This window comes from Diorhabda sublineata, chromosome X (assembly GCF_026230105.1).
Source record: "Diorhabda sublineata isolate icDioSubl1.1 chromosome X, icDioSubl1.1, whole genome shotgun sequence".
Classification (NCBI taxonomy): domain Eukaryota; kingdom Metazoa; phylum Arthropoda; class Insecta; order Coleoptera; family Chrysomelidae; genus Diorhabda; species Diorhabda sublineata.
Window position 1 is genome coordinate 1,915,339 of NC_079485.1, and position 27,640 is coordinate 1,942,978.

Genomic DNA, 27,640 nt, shown 5'->3' on the forward strand with positions numbered 1-27,640 from the left:
CTGCAAGCTGGTTATTTTTGAATAATGGATCTGAGTCATGTCATGATCTGTAAGAGGATCGCCGGATTCATCACTTATTTCAAATCTGGAGTAGAATTTCAGCATTTCCAAAAGCTGTAACAACAAAAAGTATTTATGATAAATAGTACTGCGATTTCCACAATAAATTGGTTGGATTATATATTTTCCTTAGTCGCGAAGTTTTTAGTAATTCAAGCTTCAAGGATTATAATAGATAAAGATGCGTTAATAACCTATTAAAAAATTATAAATCTATTCAAAGATATATAGCAAATTTTCTTATAAAAGTGAATCAGTAACAACAATCATCGATTTCATGTAAAAAAAATTAATTTCCTGAATGAGTAACGTCAAATTGATATAATGACGATATTTTGAAAAGGATTGATTCAAATTATTCAGGTTTTACCTAAGTCGACCTCACTGATGAAAGCGAAATTGTATATATAGGGGTTTTGGTTTCGAGATAAGCGTAGGATTATTTATAATCGAGTGATTTGTTTGTTTTCAGTCAATTTACACATAGTGGTTTGTGAAAGGTACAAGAAGCGATTTTGTGATTATTCTGGATTTGCAACTATTGAGTACAATGTAAGTAATTTTCAAAAATTATCATAAATTACTTGAGGTCAATAATGTTCTAAAGTACAGCAATTTTATAAATAGGAAAAAAGCAGCTGAACTTAAATTCCAATGTAGTATATACAGAGTGTGTCCTATAATAACCCACACAGAGCAGAGGCCTATAGAGGAGCCCAAAATATAACGATTGGGGGCAATTTACTTTTATACTAAGTTATAGAGCCTCAAAGTTGGGTAAAAAATTTCAAAACAAATCAATTTTTTGCAAGCCAGCAGCTTGAAAATACCAATTTTGGTAAACTTTATGATACTGTTAACGGCTTTAAGGAATGATCGAAACATTCTGGGAGGTTGATTGGGGTGTTCTATTTCACAATTTTTTTATATGTCAGTTGATTGATGTTAACTAAGTTGGATTTTTTGGACCGTTGCTAATATTTATACTGAACACACTGTTTACACTACAACTACACCTACACTCAAAATTACATTGTTTGACACGCATTTCGATAACCAAGACTGAAGGTGAACTGCAGTTTACTTACAGCTGTTACTTACTACAGTTTACCTTACTCTGAAGTCGATAATTTTGTTATCGAAACGCGTGTCAGACCGTGTTGGTGTAGTTGTAGTGTAACAGTGTGTTCAGCCTCAATAATGTTATTTAAAAAATTACAAAAAAGTCAATAATTGGCTATGAATTGATACATCAAATTTGATTGATGTTCAGTTCGTCTAGTAATTAAATTGTTGTAAGTATGTTTTGAATGAGTGGAAAGTTTTTGTGAATGGAACTGTAGAAGAAGCGTGGAAGGATATCGAAGGACGTTTCCTAATCGCGTGGTTCCTCACAGAGAACCATTTTCTAATGTTGAAAGATGGGCTCGACAAACAGGAAAGTTAGTTAGTGATAATCGAGAACGTCCTGCTCAAATGAGTGTGCGTGATGAAGAACTAACTTATTTGAATACCATTGACGATCAACAACTTTATCTAGACAAAGTTTCTAACTGTGTGTCAAGATCATCAGTACAATTATTAATTTATTACATCCATATCATGCTCAAAAAGTGCAAGATTTGTTACCTCAAGATTTGGATCAGCCTCTCAGTTTCTGTCGATCTATTTCACGTTAGGATATTCACTTTCAAAAGAAAATTATTTTTATTGATGAGGTTTGCTTTACTCGTGAGGATGTTACAAAACCCCTATGTAAAAAATGAATGGCATTTCCAACGTGAGTATAAGGTTAATCTCTGCTTATCGATTATTATTTGATTGAACCAGTTTCTCTAAAATACTCTTGCGCATTTATTTGACACTTTGCTATTAGGATTGAGATTGTATCGTTAGTTTTTGTGTGATAAAGCACCAACTCATTTTAGAGACTTTTTGTGCTCAAGCTTGGCCTCCCTGCTCACCGGATCTCAATAGATGTGATTAATTTCTTTGGGGGCGTTAAAGGAGTTTGTTTATTCTTCTCCAGTTGATTCCCGAGAAGAATTGTGGAATCGCATTACAGACAAACGCAACGTAATATAAAATGATCATCAGCTATTGGCTACAAGAATTGTCCACTCATTTAAAAAATTATTATAACAATTTAATTAATATAAGAACTGAACTGCTAATTGTCAAATTTGATGTATAAATTCATAGCCAACTCCTCACTTTTTTGTGTTAATCGACTTTTCCTCGAAAATGTCAGAATTTTCAAAAAATTACAAAACTAAAAAATGTCCATTCTCCATAGTATAAGAATGGAATTCGGAAATATATTTTTTATGATATTTATACTCGATTCAGACGGAACTGAGCGCAGAGAGGCGAGCGCACCGAAAGTGTGAAATTTGAAATATTAAAAACTTGATACTAACAATTGACTAGTTAGTGGATTTTTCTATTATCGCATGTGTCATTTCAAGCCAAAATATTGATTAAAAAATCTGTACCAAGTGTGGTAAAACTGTTAACAGAGAGATTGTTACAACCTGATAGGTTGCGCGAGGTCTTGAATACAGTCAGTTCATTCTGAATATTTTGTTGACTCCGATATATTTTACAAACTTCTTTTACATGTAAATAAATAGAAAGAAAATCATTATTACGTAGTAATAATTCATAAACTATATTAAAGAGGTGTGTCAAATAATTTAATAGAAAATATCTGCTATACTTGGAATGGAGTGACAAGACGGTTAAAAATACTCAGGTAGTCATTCGAATGATACATCTAATTAAGGATAAATCTGGATAATGACTGTTTTCGCAATAATGCATAATATACGTTAAAAATGTATGCTGCGAATAAACAAAAACAATAAAAAATATTTATCTACCGCAAGGAATACCTCGAAATACACTGTTACAACGGTTTAATGACGTATGTGTTCTTCCTTGATATTCCTCCACAAAATTGTGACGAATAACCTAACCTAACCTAACCTAACCTAACCACTTTCCAGTTGCTAGAATTAATGTTCTCAAATTCTCTCATTCATATCGAATGAATCAAAATCACTGTCATATGCAGAAATCTCTGGACATTTTTTGCAGTACTATTTTCAATATAAAACAGAAAATTTTTACCGTTTACACTTTATCTAAATGTACCATTGTTTATTTGAACTTTACAACTTTAAGTGTTCAATTTTTAACTCTTATGTATGTTTTCCCCACCTTTTAATTGGCCCATGTGCTGTAGGATGGTGTAAATAAATAAATAATACTAAAAAAAACGTTCGTCATGACTTTTGACTGATGGCCTTGGCCTTCTTTGGCGTCGATCTCCTCTTTTGGCCGTTATTTGTTCTCTCGTGCACCTACCATCTTGAGATAAGGTTTTTCCTACTCAAGCAAGTTAAAAGAATAAGACCATGGTATGAAAATTATATAAAGCAGTTGGTACTCTCAGAAGATGCCATGAGAAGCATGTAAAACATATAAATAGAACTGAATTCGTATTTTTGGCCTAACAAATTTCTCATGGATTATGCGAACGAAGAAAAATTTTGATAAAGCTGTCAATGGTCCAAGGCCGGATTAAGCTAGGGGCTTGGGGGGGCTATAGCCCCGGGCCCCAGGTCCAAGAGGGCCCCATCATTCTGTATTTTTTGATGTGTTGATACCACAAATCTAACGTATTGATATTATTTTGTGAATTTTTCCGGGTTTTCGAATTTCTTAAGGGGGCCCCGTCATTATATTAGCCCCAGGCCTTATAAATCTTAATCCGGCCCTGCAATGGTCCATTGCTGGTAAAATGAGAAAAATATTTAGAAAATATCATTTTTATTAACTTTAAACAGAAAACGATCACCCCGAGTCAACCCTTATAAATGTTTTAAGGGGATATTTAAAATTCACGATGTATAAAACACTTCGAAGAAGATTCAATGATTTGGGAATCATGCTGGTAGGAAAAACTATCATTAGTCATATATATATATTACGACTGTTCTATTTTTGATATTATTTATTAATGCAAATTTGTTTTACATGTATGATATTTCCATATGGCGAATTATCTTTTAATTAAATCGGTCTCATGAAACAATTTACGATTCAAATATTTGATAGTAATTATTATCATTTCAACGAAATTTCTCAAAACGTTTTATAAATTATTATTACATATCCGCAAATATAGAAATTTGAAATTGTTTTTTCAAGTTTTACTTTGCTGAGTTCACCTCAAAATTGTTAAAATTGGTGTATATGTATCACTTTTATTAACCATGTTTTACTTCTAATTAAAATTTATGCGTTTTTTTTTCAATTATTTATTGCCATATGTTAGAAATTAAAAACAATAATAAATATTGTCATTAAACTAAGCTTCGGAGCCTGTACTAAATATAATCCAATTTATTATAAATTTGATCAAGAATAAACTAAGCGACGGGAAATTTTTCATGACATAATAAAACACTGCTCAGGAATTTCGAAATAAATGCTATACGAGGTGTGATAAAAAAGAAAGTGATTGTTTTACATTTATAACAAATTTGAATCCATGACTAAAAGCATTTCTGGACGAATTTTTAGCGACAAAAACTCGCGACTTGTGGCATGATGAAGAAGAAAACCGTAGGTCAATGTTTTAGATCTATTTCCCGTACATATCCATTTCAAGTAGTCAATAGTGTTTAGACAGACAGTTTTGTCCTTAACTGAGTCATTTAAACTTATAAATCACTCATTTACACTGTTGTTTTATTAAATGATTACTATAGATTGATTTTAACATTTCTTTGGTATCTATTTTCAATCTCAAATAAAACTAAATATTCCCTATTTATGTTGCACGATGGACGGTGCAAACATGATGTCACTCAACGAGCTGACAACTCAGAACAATTTCTAACATGCCTATTATCACATATATCAAACTCTTCTTCATGTGCTTTTTCTTTCCAGAGTTATTCTTTGAACTTATTTATTGTTTACTGTTTAGTTCCTACCATCATTCTGTATTCTAAATTTTCTGCCTAGTCGTCTTAATCCTTGATAAACTACAAAATATATGCAATGTTAGAATTGAATAGTATTGAAAACTTCGTCATCGGTCGTCTTTTTATTTGTAAATTTCACAAATAAATTGATATTATATCCGCCATTCTTATTGAAGTTCTGCGTATTCTTAGTACTTTCAAGACCTATCAAATTTATGTCATGAATTCAATACTGCAATATAACAAAAATTCCTTGTGATCTGCTCATTGCGAATTCGTCGTCAAAGAAACACCGCGTCCCTTATTTGCTGGGATATTGTTGAAAAACTTGTTTGTATGGAGGAATATTAATCTTTTCTTGAACATCATCCATTACTTTCTAGATTATGGTGCATCAACCGATGGCGCCTACTCGAATTAAGCAGAAAAATATTTTATTTCATGCATAACGCTCAAGGTTTTGTAATAAAACAAAGAAAACTACTTTTGGCTATGGGCACAGCTGATACGGCGCAGCACACCGTCTTAAATTACTTCAGACAACTACGTATGTCTGGTATTTTCGACAGAGTTTTGACTGATCAAGATGCGTTTGAGAGAGCCTGAGGAAACTTTCTGAACAAAAATTATGAATAAGAATCGAGAATCGCATTTGTGCAGGGGATAAATGCATTTGGAATAGTGCATTTCGGATGGTTGTAAAATAAAATATTTCCAACTCGGTAAATATTGTCGGAAATGAGTTCAATTTTAGTACGCGGTGGATTTCGAGGTTGCCGAACACGAATATCATGACAAAATGACATCTACGAGGGACCTGGTGCCTAGAGTGGCCGACATCTACTGGAATCCCGTGAAAATTCGTTATGTAATTGGCCAAATATATAGATCATAAGAATTTTCGAGGTCATTGAACCGAAAATACCGCGAAAGAAAAAGTGTACGATATTCTCATTATTAAAGATTGCAGGTATAACTTATAATTCATTATAAAAATTCAATAATTTATAGTTTAAAGTATGATAGTGGAACAATAATTACATGTTCATTTTTTTGGTGCAGTATAGTTACGTGTCTTCACTTTCATCGCCTTTTATTTCATTACCTAAGTCTGCAGTTTCTATGGCGGAATAATTTTCAATATTTTTACAATTAATCCCATTCCCACTCAACAGGATTCATGCCGCATTGATCTTTGTGAAACCACATTTACACTTAAACTCTTTTCAATTTTGAAAATTCTCGACGCTTCGGCTCCAACTTTGAGGCCATTATCAATAGAACGGAGGGGATAGGGTGGTTACTCCTTTATTGGTAAGATGTGATCCGATTCTAGAAAAACGTGTTGAACAGCGTTCGAGTTTGGAAAATTATCGACGTTTCGGCTCCCACTTTAAAGTAATTATCAAGATAAGGGTGGTTTTTCGCTAATTAGTAAGACGTGACCCAATACTTAGAAAAAAACTGTTTGAACTGCGTAGGAATTTTGAAACTTCTCGACGTTTCGGCTCCCACTTTTATTCGTTCATTGGTAAGAAGCGATCCGATTTAATGGTCTTAATCTGCCTACTCTACGCCACGAATCGCCCCTTTTTTTGTTTCAGCTTTTCATTTCTTCGGTGAAATTCCAAGGAGTAGGCAGATTGAGATCTTGGAATCTACTAAAAAATATTGATGACGGATTTCCACAGTAGATGTCAGCCACCCTGGGAACTAGGTACCTCGCAGAGCTTTTCTATCATGATATTCTTGCTCAGCGATCTCGAAAACTTGCCGAGTAGTAAAATTGAACCTGCAATTTTTCCGAATTATAATTCCATATATATAGATTCATTTTTCAACCTTTTGAGATGTTTGTTCAGTGTTTTAAGAGATTTGAAGAACGTGTCGTTGGAACTATTTTTCATACGTTTTCTTATAATCTATTACTTCATAATATTCTTTGGAAACATGTTAGAATATTGTTGATAAAAAACTATATACGGACCGGTCAGCAGATTACCTTCTGTCTCTTTGCAATAGGGATGTCGAGATCGACAAAAAGGTCGATGGACGTCACGTATTTCGGACGTAGATGTTATTCAATATTTGTCGCTGTTTTGGTCTGGGAATACCATAATTTCGAATTCTCAAAATTCCACACGACATAGAAGGTGAAAATAATAATTATATTTTAAAATATTATACAGATCTTCTGAATGTGGTGGACGTCACTGCGAAAAATACTTAATAATACTTAAACTTTTTCTGGCCAACAAATAAGAAAATATAACAAAGTTTCGACCTTAGACAGGAAATCATCTCGCAACTAATTGAACCTACAGGTGAAATTTCATTTTTCAGTCGCTTTTCCTTTGACCTGCAGAGGTGAGCAAAGGTCAAAAACCACTTTTTTGCACTGCGACCCCTCGAAATATTCATTTGTTTTCAACCAAACTCTAATAACATCAATCCGCCGCCAAAAAAGCCATGTATGATAATTTTGAACCAAATCGGACCCATAGCAATTGCTCGAGAGACGAAAATAAAAATTGTAGCTTAAACAGATATATAGATATATATATAAACTACAGACATTCGAAAAACCATCATAATCGTGTTCAGGAGGTCTCAAAACATGGGAAAAATGATGTGCCCCCCTTTTTTCTACTAGTCATGCCTACCGTAATAGTCTAATTTTTCCTTCAAAAATTCGACTAATAAATTTCTGATTTCAAGTGGATTTATAATTTCAATTTGAAAATGTTTATTAATTATTGTAGTTATGGCAAAATTATTATCAATATTTACTCTAGGCATTACTAAACCATTTCTTAGGTTTTCATATTAAGGCAACGGCCTGGAATGGCTATGGCATATTATAATAATAATAGTTTTGATGTACGGTAGATTTGATTTTAAAGCGTTTACTAATATTACGTCTGATTGTGGAAATGTGAATTTTTTCGGGAAAATTCTGAATTGCATTTTGAGGATCGTTGCATGAGAACATATCTTGGTTGTTAGTTACATGATCATTAACATGTGCGTAATGATAATTCCGTAATCACAGAAGTATTCAGTTTCAGGGTCAGAGACATATGGGTTAAGGTTATCTGTTGATTGACAATTTTCATTTGGATATTCTACTGAGTTTGAAGTTTCAATATTATAATTTATTTGTTGATTTAGATAATCAACAGTTCGAGTGTAAAGCTCATTAGATATGAATTTAGATTTGGGGTGAAATCTGGTGGTACTTGATGATGTGTCATGGATTCTGGCTTATAGTTTTGTGAATTATTAGATCTATTAATTTGTTGTCTAGGAATATTTTGACTTTGAGAGTCTGTTTGACTATATTGGTTATAGAAAGTCAGTTAACGATTTTGATTTTTCGAAAAGGGATGACGTTGAATAGGAAGATCGTTATAACCAATTGTAAGAATTATTATTATGTTGGAAATTCGGTCCGAATTGAAGTGAATTCATGAAAGTTGGTTACTGTGGTTGAAAATTTTGTTGTTACTCAAATTTGGTGAAAAGATAGGTGTTGGTTGTCTATAATTTGGAGTATTAGCAGGTGTTATTGTTAAACTAGACCTAAAAGTTTTGTTTGAGTTTAAGTGAGTTGAATACATGAGGTAAATTTGTTAGTAATGTTGATGTTTTGTGAATTATTAGGTCTAATAATTTGTTATCTAGGAATATTTTGACTTTTAGAGTCTGTTTGACTATATTGGTTGTAGAAAATCAGTTAACGATTTTGATTTTTCGAAAAGGGATGACGTTGAATAGGAAGATCGTTATAACCAATTGTAAGAATTATTATTATGTTGGAAATTCGGTCCGAATTGAAGTGAATTCATGAAAGTTGGTTGCTGTGATTGAAAAGTTTGTTGTTACTCAAATTTGGTGAAAAGATAGGTGTTGGTTGTCTATAATTTGGAGTATTAGCAGGTGTTATTGTTAAACTAGACCTAAAAGTTTTGTTTGAGTTTAAGTGAGTTGAATACGTGAGGTAAATTTGTTAGTAATGTTGATGTTTTGTGAATTATTAGGTCTATTAATTTGTTGTCTAGGAATATTTTGACTTTTAGAGTCTGTTTGACTATATTGGTTGTAGAAAATCAGTTAACGATTTTGATTTTTCGAAAAGGGATGACGTTGAATAGGAAGATCGTTATGATCAATTGTAAGAATTATTATTATGTTGGAAATTCGGTCCGAATTGAAGTGAATTCATGAAAGTTGGTTGCTGTGATTGAAAAGTTTGTTGTTACTCAAATTTGGTGAAAAGATAGGTGTTGGTTGTCTATAATTTGGAGTATTAGCAGGTGTTATTGTTAAACTAGACCTAAAAGTTTTGTTTGAGTTTAAGTGAGTTGAATACATGAGGTAAATTTGTTAGTAATGTTGATGTTTTGTGAATTATTAGGTCTAATAATTTGTTATCTAGGAATATTTTGACTTTTAGAGTCTGTTTGACTATATTGGTTGTAGAAAATCAGTTAACGATTTTGATTTTTCGAAAAGGGATGACGTTGAATAGGAAGATCGTTATAACCAATTGTAAGAATTATTATTATGTTGGAAATTCGGTCCGAATTGAAGTGAATTCATGAAAGTTGGTTACTGTGGTTGAAAATTTTGTTGTTACTCAAATTTGGTGAAAAGATAGGTGTTGGTTGTCTATAATTTGGAGTATTAGCAGGTGTTATTGTTAAACTAGACCTAAAAGTTTTGTTTGAGTTTAAGTGAGTTGAATACATGAGGTAAATTTGTTAGTAATGTTGATGTTTTGTGAATTATTAGGTCTAATAATTTGTTATCTAGGAATATTTTGACTTTTAGAGTCTGTTTGACTATATTGGTTGTAGAAAATCAGTTAACGATTTTGATTTTTCGAAAAGGGATGACGTTGAATAGGAAGATCGTTATAACCAATTGTAAGAATTATTATTATGTTGGAAATTCGGTCCGAATTGAAGTGAATTCATGAAAGTTGGTTACTGTGGTTGAAAATTTTGTTGTTACTCAAATTTGGTGAAAAGATAGGTGTTGGTTGTCTATAATTTGGAGTATTAGCAGGTGTTATTGTTAAACTAGACCTAAAAGTACTGTTTGAGTTTAAGTAAATTCCTTATATGAGTTTTTAAAGCTAAATTATTATAATTTTCTAGTTGAAGTATCCGTTTAATGCCGTTAATATTACTTAAAGAATTTAATTTTTAAATAATTAGACTAAAACCGTAAAATAACATTTTTGTTAAACTCAACTACACCTTGGTAATGTTGACATTAGCCAATTTCGATGTTTAGTTGTAACATATAAATATTCATGCATACTACTGAATAAAAAATAATAACGTCGAAATTTTATCCATCTATATAATATCTACTTGATGATGCAATCCGTATTTTTACTTGTAGAATAGCTAAATCAATCTCTACATTATTCATTCAATGAAAGAATTTCCATATAATAAATTCTAAAAAACCTGTCAAATATTATTCTTATTTTATGTATAATCCAAACATTTTGTGTCTTTTGAAATTGTAGTGAATTTTAAATTATGAAAATCGCACATTTCTCGTGCAACGAAAATACCTATGATCTAAAACTAGAATATTTGGTAGGCGCTATCTAAACATTTTAAAACTAAAAAGAAAAACGAATTATGTACTGTAAATAGTAGCATATCGTTAGTTTATTAAAAAATTCGTCGGAGCAATAACTTAATCCATTGGCCACATTTCATAAGCATACTTAATAAGGTTATGATTTAAAATGTACTTTTTATAGAGACTTTGAAGGGTATAGATAAGGAGACATATCTGTGTACACGAAAAATGTCCGTCAAAATTTGTTAAATAAGGGTAACACTACATTAGCATCAGGAATCGCCAAATTACGATCACTCTAGGTGCACCTTTTCCCATAATAATTATTTTAGAGTGAAAAAACGACAATTCCGATCTGAAAACTAATATTTTTTCTGAAATCTCCGGCGACGAATACATGACATTTGCTCATTTTTCACATAATTTAAAACAAACCCATATTTTCAATATTTTGGCACAAAACCGAGAAATATTCGGAATATTGTTGTCGTCCCTGAGTATAAAATTGAATAAATTCGAAACTATGAGAGTAATCGTGGTAATTATGGTATCAATCGATTGAGAAAACCTCAATCTCTGTTCTCAATTCCATTGCAATTCTACATTCTCAAACATACGTGTATTATACAGGATGAAAGTCGAGACAAATTTTTTTTTTCAAAAAAATCCACATAAAAATTAATATTATCTACAGATCAGCATCTGAAAAGTGGTAATGAGGAAAAATCGAAAGAAGACTATGGGTACTATCATAGAAAATATATACCTCTTTCCCCTTGATTATGCAAGGCAAGTTATAGAGGTTTGAATTTGAGCTTTTGCAACGGAATTCGACATTTCAAAGGGTTCAAATCTTATGACTTCGATTTCAACCAAATTTTGTACATGGGGGTTGAATGATATAGCTATTGCTACATTCATATCTGACCCTTTTTGAACTGTTATTTGTCCTATACAGCTGAACACTTTTTCAACTATAATATCCCATAAGAGATACTTTCGCTACAGCAGTTTTATTGTTAGTATCCGCCATGTTTCTGATGTTATCTGTAATAAATTTCATATAAATTTGGCAGATGAATTGGTTTTGATAGTCATATAAAAAAATTTTATTCGTTCTTGGGTATGTTGATTTTTTACGTAGAAAATTAATTAATAAACCCAACCAGCATCTAGGCTTCAACCACTGGGAAAACTATAAGGCGTGCCCATGTGATTGAGCCTCTTAGATGTGATGCCTATAGTGTAAAAATGGCGTCGCAGATAACCATGTTTGGTTGAAAGACCAGTCACCAGTCAACTTCAAATAGAGCAAGACAGGCAAAAGGCCCCTATGGATGGATTAGATTTTTCCATCCTCTCAAATCGAACTATCAGGGTCATGCAGTAGAGAACTGATCAGTTACCCGTAGTTGACGCCATTTGATGATAGGATGTAAAAGTTTTGAACAATTCGTCATATTCCGTTGTTTCTATAAAAAAATCCAGATGAGAAACAATTACTTTCAAATTCAAATTTGCTCAAAAGGTTCAAAACATTTATTTCATTCTCATATTCGCGTCGAATCGAATGAAGAGATATCCACTCATAAATACCAAATTTTCAAGATTTAATAAAAAATTTCCATTTATGAGACCATCAGCTGTAAATACATAGGGTTCTTCATTAATTACAAATTATTATATAGATAATTAATATATAAAAACTTTATATCCAATTATGTTTTAATATATCTCAAAAACTAGTTTTTAAAAATGGAAAAAATCATATTTTTTCTCATTCAACAAACATATAAATAATATCAATAGTACAATTAAGAAGTTGAATTTGTTTAATTCAATCGATAACGGTGATTATTATAATCTATTTGCTTATTTTGCATCATTTTATCATTTTATCTTTTGCTAGATATGCAGCTCACTACTTAGTATTAAATATAAATTTTAAATCCCAGACATTTGAGTAGACAGATCTTTCTTACATGTGTGCATAATCTCAAAATTATTTTTTGTGAATGACAAATTATACATAAAATATGTAAAAGTACGAGGAATATTTTTTCAAAACGAATTGCGCAAACGCATACTAAATTCAGATGTTAGCACTGGTACATTATTTTTGCACATTCCATTTCCAATTAAAAATTGTGTACGTTTGAATCTGACTTGTGTACTCTCGATGTTGTGATAAAATATATAATCGGCTTCGCGAAACTTAGTGATTTCTTTTTGTGTCAGTTGTTTGGGGTATGTAGTTTCAATTAATGTTCGAAAATATACTCATCAGGTGTTTGTCAAATATTTACTTATGATTTTTTGAAATCTAAATGCTTATCTTCAACTTAACTCATAAAACATGAGTGTTTTAAATACTTTTTATCACTTTTGAGAAGTAATTAATCATTTTAACGTAGCTTAAAGGAAAAACAAGGGAACATATTTTAGTAAATAACAGGATTCTTTTATTATAAATCTTGCAAATCTTTTAACATATAGTAGAGATAATTTTTGTTTCGTTAGAACCTCAACAATCGCAATTCTCAATTTCTTTTTATTATTCTGTTAAAAATTCTTTACGTTATTGCTACATAAACCATTATAAAAGTTCTTTTCTTAACCGCATTGTATAAATTTGGAGTTGTTTTGTATAATAGTGACTCGAAATTTTTATTTCTCCTGAAGATCTCTACAGCTGCATCTTCACTGCTAAACATAATCTTATCTCACTTCCATATAAAACCTGTGTGATTACGAGACTTCTTCATATGTCCAAGTCAACTGTAACCATATGCCGCTATCATAGGACCATACTTGAAGACCTCTGTAACTGCATCTTCACCAGAAATCAAAGATACGTCGTTACAATTACTCTTCCTAGAACTGTCGTCGCCATTGTAATTCACGAATCCCTATATTGTGATAGTTATTCTTTCTGAAAACGCCAGCGCCATTGTCTTATTCTATAATTTTTCTTTGAGTACCTTCCTTGAACAGTTGTGTCAACCAAATAGAAGATTTGCAGGTTTCCAAATAAAATATCTCTCCAGCATTAAACACCAAGTCTAACTTGAAGACCTCTGCAGCTGCATCTTGACTGGAACGTTCCGTATTAGAACGGATGTTTTATTTATCCATCAAAGACATATCTTCACAATTACTCCTCCTGGAACTGTCGCATTGTAACTCACATTTTCTAAGCTTTATATCGATCAACAGTGGTAATATTGTCTAAAACATTTTCCATAGTCAAATCCAGTTTTCCGGCAGCCAAATAATCATTTCAAAAATAAGTTTTTTAAAACTCAAATGTCTACTACTATCCTGCGCTGCTTTTCAATCGAATCCAAATATTCTGTAGGTTAAGATCATTCTAGAGTATTCAATAACTGCATAATTATAGGGATAATCTACAGGGGGAAAATTTAACAATCTAACCTCTTTACAATTCAAGGTAATGGGAAGATAATGAAAATAACGCCGTACAATTTTTTTAAACATTCTTGTTTTTCAAGATGTCAAAAATATTATATCCATTTCAAATATTTTAAGTTTCAAAAGGAATTGAGTTGCTTCGATACATTAAGTTCCAGATACACTCACAAATAAAAAAACAACGAAAGAAAGTGAAGAAAATAAGGTAATAAAGAAAAAAGGTCTGGTTCAAAACCATGTGATTTTGAAATCAATTACTTGTAATTGTTATCCAACATCATTAATACAAGGTATAATAAAGTGTGCTTTGCAAAAATATAGACCAAGAAAAGAGTCTGGAGCAGCAAACTGCGAAACAACATTTCGAAACAGAAAACATGATGAAAACAAGACAGAAAGGAATATATTTAGGAATTTACTAACATTTTCATAAGAAGTATTTGAGTACACATGTCAAGGTCTCATTATATGTAAACAGATCTTATGACATTCTTTCTATAATAAAAACTGGTACTGTCTATAAACAGGTTCAAAGTATCAATTTCTTTCCTTAATTTTATACTTAAAGTTATTGATGACGGTGTCTCTCGATCAATTTAATATTTTATTTGTAAGCTACATTATTTTCAAAAGATAAATATTTCAGCATAAAATATACACACCTCCAAAAGTCTTGACCCCCTTGTTTATTTGTCACATGATTATTTTATTTTCATCATTTCTTGTTTACCTTCTTATCTTATCATATAAATAAAAGCAATTAGGAAGCAAAAACTTGTTTTCGTATGAAAATATTCAGAATTTTGTAAAAGAAGTCAGTTTTGGATTGTAGTGTGTGTAGAAAGTATTCGTTGTAGTTTGTCTTAGATGCCAGGAAATCCGATTTCTCAATTTGATAAAGCAAGAATTGTGGCCCTACACCAAGAGGGTCTCTCAAATCATGAGATTGCTAGGCGTTGCCAAGAACCTCGATAAGGCGGGTAGTGGCCCTTTTTCAAGAAACTGGTGGCGTTGCACGAAGGCCGCTGTCTGGTCGACCTATAGTGACTTCAGAGGGGGAAGATCACTCGAAGAAACCGAAGAATAACTGTAACAGCCCTTCGAAGTCATTTTTTGCATACCTACCGAAGAGTAATTTCGAGAAGTACCATAAGAAGGAGGTTACATTATTTAAATCTCAGGGCAAGAAGACCTTTAAGGGTACCTAGACTTCTACCTCGACATAGAGCTGAACGTCGCCAATGGCGCGACGTCTTATTTTCTGACGATTCACGATTTGGCCTACAGAGTAATAGTCGCCGGGAAAGATTTTGGAGAGGCCCAGGTAGAAGAGAGCGACTAATTTTCGCAAGAGGCGTTGTCCCTTGTCAAGGAGGTTCAGTTATGTTTGGGGGGGGGTATAATGTATGGTCGCCGCACTCCACTTATTCTTATTGAGCGAACAATGACCGGTGCCATATACGCTCAAAACATTATCCAAGCAATCGTGCAACCTTTGCAAGACGATAATGCCAGACCACATCGCATACCAAGTGTACAGAATATGCTACAAGAGGGAAATATCCAAAGATTCAATAGACATGAATCCCATCGAACATGTATGGGATTATCTTGGCAGAGCAATATCCAATAGAGAGAACCCCCCTTTAACTCTCCGGGACCTAACTGCAGCTGTTCAAGAAGAGTGGAACAATATACCCAATATGATGAGCTAATTCGTGGCATGCCAAGACGCGTTGGAGAATTAATTACAAGAAGAGTAAGGAAAAGTCCTCAAAAGTGTTGCAATGCTTATTCTTGATCTTACTTTTTCTGCAAGCTCTCTATCACTACTTTTTTGCAGATCTGCGTAACTATTATAGGAAAAGTTTTTATTAATAATATGAAAATTATTATAAAACTGTCCTGCAAGATTTCTCCACTATAGTTTTTGTTATCTCAGTGACTTAATGAGGTCTTCTCCAAGAAAAGCTTCTATCAGGTCTGATGATCATTTTATTTTGGGTTTTCTATTATTTTAAGGTTCGATTGATTGGTAGAGTACTGCATTCTCGAGTTTGTAGAGGTATTTGATGCTTTTTTCTTTAATAGCAACCTTAATTTATTTGAGACCTGTTTGAATCTTCTGGTTTGATGTATACCAAGCTGCATTGGTTACCATATTTTTGAATGGCTTCTCTGAACTATTGATATATTGTATTTGCAGCTCCATTCCATAAACCCATATTGGCTTAATGATTGGTTTATATACAAATAAATATGTTATTTATAATACACTCCTTGTTTCAGATTAATGAGAATGAATGAGATGATTTTCCAAACGATATTTCTTGTAATATTGTCAAAAAGTCATTTGATAAATGGAATGTCAAATTGTTGTCAGGAGCCTAATATACTCCTAAAATATGGACACTGTAAGGACGGTTCTATGGCAAAGGAATTGAATTGCAAAAATAAATTCTACTCCGATTTAAATGATTCATCAATTACTTACACCGAAAATAACGGCGATATTAAATTCGACGATTTTGTATTGTCTCCAGACCAGTAAGTAACGCTTTTCTATATCCTGTGTAATTACCCCAAACTTACACCTAGTTTTGGAATTATGTGACGCTTTTACTTTTCAGATACTGCAAAACATTTTTCGCGCCAAAAAATACAGAAGTTTTTCTAATATGTGCAGATGAATCAGAATCTGATGAATGGAGTCGTATAACCAGAACTGTTTTCACAGTTTTACAACTTATCTCTGTATTTTTTATTATTCTAACGATAATTGTTTATTTAGTGGCTCCGTTTGTACTATATCTCCAGGTAAATATAGTTTCATATCAGGTCCATAGAGTGAGACCTGTATCAGTTCAAACAACATAAACATAAGAAACAACCTCTCAGCTTATTGCTTTTACCACCGATATACTATCAACTGACATGACCGGATTATTTCCATCAGTTTCCGAACAACAGTGAACATGATTCGGATTAATTATCAAAAATTCAGGTTCCTGATCCCGATCTGAAAAGTCTTCAGAGATATGAGTATTGTTCTGCGCTCTCGCCAAGTTCGAGATTCGAATAGTGATCTGGTTTCTTTACTCAAGGAAGTTACCGCCAGTGGAGATTCATCAGCAATTGACTAAGATTTATGGTCAAAAGTGCTGCATTTCCGATCAGTCCAATAATTGGACTTTCGCTGAGAACCGAACGGAGTGGAGGACTGCCAATTTCGGATGAAATTGTCCAGAAGATCAACAATGAGCTGCTCAAAGATCGAAGGGTCGCTGTCCGTAAACTTGTTGAACACATTCATGAATCTTTCCATAGCACAATTGAAAGAACTTGAATAGAAATATTGGGTTATCGCAAGGTGAGTGCTCGTTGGGTCAGTGGCGTCACTTTGGTTTACTGCGTGTGTTTTTGGATTGGAAGAGGGAATTCCTTATCGATTTCTCGCAATCTAGGATGACAATAAACCGATATTTTCAAGCATTGACCAATCTCCAATCACCAGAGAGGACTCCCCGTCGCTAGAGGAACACTTAGGTAGCAAATCTAATCCTGATTTGCTACTCCGATGAGTACAACCCCTTCAAAAATTTCTTATGTATATTTTTATTTTTGGAAATGTCAATTAGCTTATTTGAAATATCTGTTTCATTTGTTTTTTATTTTAGGACTTAGTTCTATTACATACCTTGTCAGGAATGGCAATAGCTTATCTTACGTTATCTATAATAAATTTGAGTGGATATATACGTGAAGGACTTTGCGAGTTTTTAGCTTATTTATTATATTTTTCCTTCATGTATTGTTTCTTCTGGTTGAACGTATTGTGTTTCCACATATGGAGAGAAGTAATGTGAGTAGTAAACAAAATTAGTTATTACTTAGGTATTAATATTTCGGCTACTAACGTTGCCGCATAACTTCTAATGTTTTTATAAATTAGGAAAGTATCCGTAAGTAAGTAAGATATGATAAAAAATTACGGTGAATTATTTAATCAAATCTAAGTAAAAAGTTGAGTCCATCACAGAAAGCCATTGCGGAATTGCTCTCGACTGCTCTGTTGTGTCCTTCATAATATCAGGAATAGTGTCAAAACGATTTTTTTTTTTTCGAGAATCCAAGTCTCATGATACTAAATCTGGTTAGTTAAACAGGTGTAGACAAACTTCTAGCGGCCAAAAACTCACGAACCAAGAGTGATTTGTGGCATGACGCGTTATCTTGATGGGGAAGAAGTGATCCCTATACTGCAGTCCCTACTTCTAAAATTCGGAGTCCACAGTAGTTTTTCTTGGAACGAACCCTGATCATATCGTGCATCTACCAAAACAATGAGTATAACATTCATGTTTGGTTTTTTAAGACGAGGTTTGTTTCGTTTTCCATAACTCAACTCTCATATCCATTAACAATTTTGGCATTAAAATCCGGATATGCATAAAAACGATCCTTAAGTTCACGATTTTTTTGGTTCTAATTTGCAAATCATATGTCGGACCTGGACGAGATTTTAAATGATAAAAAAGTTTTGTCCATTTTTCATATTTTTATTGTCGTCTAAACTTTTCTATATCCTTAACCGATACGTCCAGCTCATACCATATATAAATAGTTACTACAACATAAACATAATAAAATTTTGTGGTCTTCTTTTGCACTTTTTTCAATTACCATTAAGTTTTGTTTGAGCTAAATGGTAATTCGTTGATCTTACTAAAATGGATATAACAGCAAACTGACGAACCGGAATGGATTCAAAGTTATTACTGCGTATCTCAACAGATGAAGGTTTGAGACATACTAGTTTGGGGTTAAGTAACTGCTGCTATAAAAATCATCACAACTTGTATTTGAAACTTTTGTTGATAGAGGTCAATTTCAATTATTCCCTTAATCCGATATTTTTTTAACGTATGTCGCAATAATTTTGGCAAAAAATTTAGGAGTTTAAAAATAGGTTTTAATAATTCAATATCAAAATGTTCTCATGTGTTTATCCACATTAGTCAGACAAGCCCAACAGCAGTTGCATTAGAATGTCTTATAAGTTGAAAAGAATAAAAAGCGTTTATAATTTGGTTCGACAGATTCCTATAAGCTTGAATTATAATTCACATTTTTCAAAACCAAAATATTTTACACAGAATCATTTACCTGATGTAAAGAAGGAATACTGTCTCTGAACCTTCCAAAAAGTGAAAATCAACAATTTTTATGCGTGAAAGAGCCAAAAAACTGATGAAAAGAGCAAAATACAGAGTCGGGGTTTCCGTAAGAAAATTAGCATACTTCAAAGAGTACAATACCTCGGAATTTAACAAGAAATGGTCGAAAAAGACAGAAGCGTCCTAAATATGCTCCAAACCAATTAGCACGGATCCCAAGATGCTTTCGTGAACTAAGGCGGATACATTATATGAATGAACCATTGTTATGGGCGATGAAAAACATTTCACACTGCCAATTCGGAAATCAAAGGAAACAATGGTTTTTATACTGACAATATATGAGAGTGCAACAATGTGAAATATAATGTCTTATCCAGACTTATCGTCCAGCCATTATGCAAGGACATGTTCAAATTGGCTAAATCAAAATAACATACCTCTTGTACCAAAACAAGATAACCCTCCAAATTTATCTCATGCCCGTTCAATTGAAGATTATTGGCACTTTTATTTCGCAAATTGTATGATGGAAGGAACAAGCCGAAAATTATGAACAATTACAGCATAGAAATTATAGAAAAATATGCAAAATAGATGTTCAAGTCGTCCAAGAACTAATGGGAGATGTTCGCAGAGCCTCCAATTAGGTTAAGTCAATTACTAGGGACTTGTACCAAAATATATGGTCAAATATTTTGTATCGAAACTATCGCATATGCGCATCAAAATTCATCAGTAACGTTTTATAATGACTTGTCATAAATTTTAATCACTATGTTGGCATAATTATGCATTTTAAAAAACAAGTTTTTTAGTCAAAATTGTTTATTTCCAGACAACCGAAATGTTTGGTTGGTATTAAAAACTGGAAATTATTGTATCACATTTATAGTATTGGATCTCCAATTCTTGCTATTTGTTGGTTGCTATTCGTACACTTTGGCCGTCTCAGAGCCTTAGAAGGCATTCACCCAGGAATTGGTATAAGTAGGTGCTGGTTCCAGTGTAAGTATTTAACTACACAAATTTCCTAACATTTTCTATGTACATAAAAAAAATTATTTGTAATACTACTATTTTAGCAACCAAACAAACCAATATATATTTCATTGGACCTATCAGTGTTTTATTAATGATGAACATCATTTTTTTTATTTGGACAATGATAGAATTATGGAATCGTTCCAAACGTTGTACCGAAACTAAAATTCATAAGTACAGGTAAGCAATTTGATTGATTGATTCTGTTGCAATTTGTAATACGCACAATATTCTTAACCAGAGGTTGATTATTGGTCGAAAGCGCCCAACATTGCAACTAATCAGCGGCCTTCTAGATGCAATATTATGCATACCTCTATGATTCTTTCACACGCCATCTTGACATCTTGACCTTTTCCTTTTTCTATTCAAAAATATCAAATTTGATCGTACTGACTAAAAACATTTTTACGTATTTTAATGCCAATGCCAATTTTCCATACACAAAAACAATCACTAAGACGAAAAGTGGAGAAAAGTTGAAGGTAAACGAACGAAAATAACTGTAACAATTCTGGGTTCAATGAAGATCGAAGAGCATTGGTAAAGGAGAAGAACAAATCAAGAAGTAGAAACAAAGATTATGCTACAATGGTGACCGGGTAGAAAAGATGTGTGGCAGACCTAGATCGAAGTAGTGGGTAGACGAAAAAAATGGGAAATGTATGGGAAAAAAAGATTATGGGAAGAATTAGAGACATATTAGCGAACAAGTACCATTTCTTCGGTGGGAAACAGAGAGACGCTCGTTGTATTAAGGACATTTTTACGTGGGATATATTTTGTTTTAGGAATGGAGAAAAATTACTCTGTTAGGAATTTCCTTCAATTAAATCAACGGAAAAACATTTTTTCAAAAAGTCTTTTGAATATTTTTTGTAAAATAACGCATTAAAAATACCTAACAAATAAAATTAGCAATTAATCATTTTCAAAGTTTGATTTAACTCACATTCGAGTGGTAGCACTTCATTTTACAGCAATCGTGAAATGTAGTCGTTTTTGTATAGAAGCATTAGAGTTTGCTATAGATTTATTTCAGTTTACATTACAAATTCCCATTTCAGCATTTAAAATGAAAATGTCAAAATTAATACCCGAACTATCCATCATATGTAATTTAGAAGAAAAATATGAACGTTGACTCTTCCTCTGAACCTCAGACTGTGAAAGCCCGAATAAATACATTAACCTAAGCACATACAACCTACGCATTCTCACAGGATTCCTAATAGGACACTGTCACCTAAATGAACACGAGAATATAAAAAAATTATCAACGACTGCCGGTTCTATGAAGAAGAGAATGAAATACCTGAGACTGCAGGCACCCGTGCCTGGGTTTTCAGATAGAAAGTAGAGAACTAAGTTCCTGAATCGGTATATAATAATAGCATGCATCAGTGCACTAGGACTTTACGAATATGTAGCATATCTGTCCAGATGAGGCCGAGGCCGCACTACGATTTTTTTCAGCAAGCGGTTAATCGCTACAACCGCGAAACCGCTTGAGACGCACACACCACGATAAAAAATCGCGAAACGACCCGCAGTTTGAAGATGGATTTCAAGGTAATAAGATAATAAGAAATAGAAAAAGAAGACGTCAACGCAAATTTCGAAAATATTAGATCCATCCACTTACTGGGCGTAGATTTGAGGAAGGTTTCTTTCACAAGAAGCATCAAAGCTTGAGAGACCATCCTGATAATTTTTTTAATTACTATAGGATGTCAGTAGCCAGCTTCGATAAGATTTTACAAATTGTGCGTCCGTATATCACCTATATGGATACAAAATTTCGCAAATGTATTTCACCGGAGGAGCGCCTGTCTGTTACGGTCTACCGAATACTGACCAAAAAACCGCCCGCGTTTACGCCAGTGCGTGCGCGTCACCCAAGTTTATAGATTACAAATTTTGCCGCGGTTTTTATCCGCGAGCATTTTGTAGCAAATCACGGTTTTAAAATCAGCCGCGGGAAAAAACCGCAGGTGCGGCCGCTTGTATTAGTTTTCTAGGGGCACAAATTCACGCGAATAAAAACCACAGCGGTTTAACCGTAGTGCGATCTAGGCCTTAGTTCTAGCAGAAAGGGCACACAATAGATATTTTAAATTGCCATGCAGGTATAAACCTCTTAGTCTTAAGTCCTCGCTAATCTGTGTTATAAAAGCTTTTTACGAAGTCTGCCTACTAGCTATTTTCACACATTTTAAAAAAGTTTGTTATGAAGGGAAAACATTTGGCTTAGTTTTGTTTATACCTGAAAAATATCTCAATTCTTATATTTTTAGGTTAAGATTGTATGTGAAATTGTTCTTTATTATGGGCATTACATGGATTTTCGAAATTTTCTCAACAATTTTTGAAGACAAATCTCCCAACTGGTTATGGCAAGTAATTCACTAATATATTTTTGTTTTTACAATCATTTTAATCCAGTTTCACGAAAAGTGACTCACTTAACATTAATTCAAATATAACTTGTTTATAATCGAATTTTTTTTCGAATGACATTTTTGGTTTCAGGTTAGTAACAGACATTGTCAATGCTTTACAAGGTGTAATAATTTTCTTGCTTCTGGTGATATTCAGAAAAACTATAAAAAGAACTTTGGCTAATAGAAAATTCATCGTTTGGAGATTCCCGCCACAATGGAAAAATGAAAGAGACAGTGAATGTGAGGAGTTGGATGAAGATATTAGTCTTGAAACCAAAACTAGAGTAAATATTGATTTTTAAAACGTACTATTAAGAAAAATACTATACGAAGAGATAAAGCTTTGCAAAGAAATCCAATGAAACTCCAACTACAATGAAATAATGTTTACGCAACGAAAAACTTACAGAAAACTCTTTTGAAAATATGAGTTCGATATAAATATATTTAAAAAAATGGTAGAATGATTATTAAATTGTGGATAAATAGAAGCATTTACAAGTTGAACTTGAATTATTGTATAAATTTTCCTATGGAAATAAAAATTTAATTAATATTAAATGAAATATCATACAATCACCGCAATGACGTATCAACCTCAATTTCGAGTACAATTTTATTTCTTATGTAGTCTGTTACTAACACTTAGACCAGTTTTCGCATATTTTTGATAATACAAACTTAAGCTAACTCAACATATGGTAATAATTGTACTTACATCTCATTTAAAAGCAAAATTCAAGCAGCAGTACTTAAGCAGAGTCAGAGGAGTAACCAGAAAGGATCGATTAAGAAACGAAACTATAAGAGAAGACCTTAATAAGAACCAGTAATGGAAACAATTGAAAAGAAGAAGCTTCAAGAGTTTGAACACCTTGAATGGAGAACAATAGACCGGCAAAAAGGATTTAAGGATGGGAAAACAAAATTGCCGAAATTTTCAAATAACATGGAAAAAGCTATAGATAGAAACGTTGGAATTTTGTTTACGAATAAAAAGACATACACCATGGCGGGTACATACGAATTCATGATTATAATTCAAGATTTTTACGCTTTTTCATATTTCATATTGTTAAGAAAATCAGTAGAAACACGAGTGGTGTTTTTAAAATTTCATTCTTCGAATCAGTCACCTCTGTGCCTTACTTTTCACAGTTCATCCTATTTTTTAACCTGATACCTGACATATGATATGAATAAACGTAGAGAAAACCCAGAACATCCAGATATATATACAGACTGTAGTTGGGGTGAACTGCATCCTAACTTATCATTTGAAGGGTAGTTTCAAATTGCTTCAAACTATTCGATGTAATTTATTGTACATTACACATTTCTAATTTTATAACAGCGTATTTTTCTATGAGATTTGAAGGAGCGGTATCATAATGAAGCAAGAAATTGCTATCTAGACATATTATGACACAATATTAACATATAAAGTGGATACTATTATGGAGCTACAAAACGAAATTGTTTTAAAAAAAAAACTCAATCAACCTACATTACGGGCAACTTGTGAGAGAGAAGAAAGTCTCCAAACAATCCTCTGCATGTTACAGATCACGAGTAAAATCATTATCAGTAAATTTTTAACATTATTTGTACATAGCGATTCAATTAAATTAAATACTGTTTCGAAATTTGAGAAGATATATTAAATTACGTTCAGTCATGAAATAATAAAAGTCTTTTAATTTACTTTTTTAATATTGTAATAAAAATTATTAAGTTGATTGTTTTTTTTATTCGAAAAAGAAAATGTTTTTGGAATTAAATAAGATTAGCTTGGGCGTAAAGTCAAGTAGCGTCGACTTTGAAAATTGAGTTACCTGTCTGAGGAGTTCCGTGGGTTACCTCTTCTGGTTTTGAGAAGCATAATAACTGTAAGTACCGTAGCGTACGTCGATGGACAGCCTCGCACTCACAGAGAGAAAGGCTGAAAAAATTTCAGGAGATTCCCAGGTATCCTGCAGGTAGTAGGACATCGAACAATGTCCTGTGAGCCTATTAGTAGCTCTCCTTAGTTAGTTTTTGCTTAATGAAAGAACTTTTTGGGTCCAATTAGTAGAATAAGGACGATTGTTTCAGATCATCATGTTTGTGATGACCTCTTGTTGTTCCACTTTTTATTATCATGAGCTATTACGAAATCTACACAAAGTTGTAGTCCATTGAAAAGAGTTCTCCGCCTTTGTTAGCCAGCTTGTTTATTCCCGTGCACTCCAGTGTTGCCGGGTACATCAAAGTAATTTTATTGTTTGCTCCTAGCTTCGACTCAATGTTTGTTTGAAAAGTTTTCGGCGTTTTTTCCATAATAATTTTTCTTTCGCAACATAGTCTCCTCACATCTAACGGGGGAAACTTTGTAGACAATCCTCGTAAATTTAAACACAATTGTATCACGTTTTATTTTTAATGCTGCCATTTTCTCATTTTTACACAAATGCAATAATTAGAAAATATTAAGGTGTTAATTTGTATATTACAAACAGAATAACATCAAACGAAGACGTACTAGGACATCCAGTATATAAGCAATACACGAATATTTTCGTCAACAACTTTTTATTAAAAAGTAATCAACTTGATAACAGGTATATAAATTGTTCCAAACATTTAGAGTATGTTAAATCTGTTAATTAAAATAATATCTTATTTGAAGAGTATTGTTTTGTAAATAATGGAAACTTCAACTTCACGAAAAAGTGTTTCTCTCAGTCTAGATCACCTCTTAGATTATATACATTTGGAAAGAAAAAAGCTGGTGATATTAGGAGACGAGGGCTGTGGTAAAACGAGTCTCTTGAGGGCGTTCACTAGAAAACAATCCTCAGAATACGTTCCTAAAATTTTGGAATACTCCATAGTTAATGTTAAACTACCAGATAAAGAAATTGAACTCGCCATGTGGAATACTGCCGGACAAGAACGTTACGACTGCTTGTGCAACATCATCTATACAGGAGCAGATGTAGCTCTGATATGTTTCTCTTTCGATAAACCTAAATCTCTGGATAATGTAGTCACCAAATGGTATCCAGAATTAAAGAGAGCCTGCCGAAATATTCCAGTTATACTAGTTGGAAACAAAATTGATCTACGCGTGAATAAAAAAATGTACAAACTGAAACGAATCATAGGGAAATCGGACGGTAGGGCTACAGCTAGAAAAATAAAAGCTTTTTGTTACATAGAATGTTCGTCAAAAAATAATGTTGCAGTTAACGATGTATTTGAAAATGTGATAAGGGCTATTTCTACCCCTGAAAAAAACAAAACAAGATCTAGTAAATTATTTTTTATAAAGAGTAAAGTTTATGGTTAGCATTTTTTTGTAATATTTTTAAGTAGGAGACGTTTTTAAATACAATTACGCTGTAAAAACTAGTTTATAATATAATTTTCTATTGAAACTATTAAAGTAATTAAATATTGTACATAAACCTAAGTATTTATTTATTGAATTGTCGCAGAGAGATTTCCGTTCGTTTTGTATCTGCTTTTGAATAAAACTTTTATTTATAGGTGATAATTATTTATAATAACTGTAATTTTTTTAAGCTTGTTGAATGAAGATTTTCTTTGCTAAATGATTTTGCAATACTAAGAAAGGTTTGTACTTGAGTGATACACAATAGTGTTCTTGCAGTGGTCGATATTCAACATATTTAAAAATTTGTATATCACTTCTTATTTATGAATTTTATGTTGATTTGTATTATAACTTGAAATATTATAAATCGCAAACATAAATTGATGATAATTTGAATAATAACACGTGACAGAAAACATGTTTCTATCGGTTACTGCGGTTGTGACGTAGAAAGTAAGTAAATACTGAAACGTGGCCGCCGCATGTCGCCTTTAAAACGCCATTCTGTTGTTGTGAGTGGAGGTAATTGGTTGTTTAGTGCGATTTGTGTTTTTGTAAGGGTTTCAAAGACTATTCTAATTAAAATGATTGCCGAAATAGGATTTAGTAAAAGCAGATACGTAAGTACTACTAATTAGACTTTCTTATAGTAACTTTATTAAAATATAGTCATAAAGATGATTGCTTTAAGGGTTTTTTGTCGTTTTAAAGCCAACGGACGAGGTGTTTTACGAAATACCCTTTTCCGGTCTTTCTGGCAATCTAATCTGGTGGGAACAACATTTTTTTAGGATTTTTTTGCATTGTGTTAGTTTCCATATCATATAATTTTCCAAATCTACAGTAAAAATTAACAATAAGTTAAATTAACATTAACTTACATTGAAATGGTCTTCACAAACATTTACTGGGCTGCCAGGTTTGACACTCGCATAATCCAGTCTTACAGTTTGAAACCAGTGTTTTCGTCGCTTTTCCTCTCGAGAGAATTGCACGAAAACGTTATTTGGTGTTTTTATACCTAGTGTTTGTACATTCTGGTACAATGCACCAACGATACGTCATGTTGTATTCTACAAAATTGAATACTCACAGCCGTGCGAGTGGTTTTTTAAAAGAATCCCAAGAACTCTGTTCAAACTGTATTTTCTTCTAACTTCACTTAAGTCTGTTTACTTATTTTCTACGTCACACTCAGTCATGCGACAACAAATGCGTTCTGGCGCGTCATTTAGGTATTTCAATTTATTTATTTTTTATGAACTAATCATTAAGATCGATATACTTAACGTAGTTAAGGTATAAAAAAAAGTATGCAAGGACACTATTATCACAACGTATATAATATAATCGTAATCGTTATATTGGTATTAGTGATTCACTGAGAATATTTAATATTCTAGTGGCAAAGGATTTCAAGAGAATTTCTTAATATATAATTTGCATAATGTATAAATGGGAGGTTCTTTTTTACGACTTTATAACATTTCATAATACTATATT

General features: G+C 32.6%; 3 protein-coding genes across 6 annotated transcripts in view; 2 read left to right on the forward strand and 1 right to left on the reverse strand.

Moving 5' to 3' along the window:
• Window positions 1–27,640, reverse strand: part of LOC130451599 (RNA helicase aquarius) — a 55,977-nt gene that overhangs the window by 16,615 nt on the left and 11,722 nt on the right. The window contains exon 6 of the mRNA XM_056790722.1: window positions 1–114. Coding sequence (XP_056646700.1) covers window positions 1–114 — 114 coding nt within the window. The remainder of the gene's footprint in view (window positions 115–27,640) is intronic.
• Window positions 88–26,296, forward strand: LOC130451602 (G-protein coupled receptor Mth2-like). 4 transcript variants are annotated; one of them, XM_056790728.1, is made up of 8 exons: window positions 88–612; window positions 16,383–16,640; window positions 16,724–16,910; window positions 17,771–17,955; window positions 20,109–20,278; window positions 20,356–20,494; window positions 22,612–22,710; window positions 22,847–24,497. In XM_056790728.1, exons 2-8 carry the CDS (start codon window positions 16,387–16,389, stop codon window positions 23,058–23,060), a joined length of 1,248 nt encoding a protein of 415 aa, XP_056646706.1. In that variant the 5' UTR covers window positions 88–612; window positions 16,383–16,386; the 3' UTR covers window positions 23,061–24,497. The 4 variants fall into 4 exon arrangements, with proteins under 4 accessions (XP_056646706.1, XP_056646705.1, XP_056646707.1 ...); XM_056790727.1 differs by lacking the exon at window positions 88–612 and adding an exon at window positions 12,589–12,908 and having other exon boundaries at window positions 22,847–26,296; XM_056790729.1 differs by lacking the exon at window positions 88–612 and adding an exon at window positions 12,615–12,769.
• On the forward strand, window positions 25,445–26,296 carry LOC130451604 (ras-like GTP-binding protein RHO). Its single transcript, XM_056790731.1, has one exon. The coding sequence runs from the start codon at window positions 25,445–25,447 to the stop codon at window positions 26,087–26,089; it is 645 nt and encodes a 214-aa protein (XP_056646709.1). The 3' UTR covers window positions 26,090–26,296.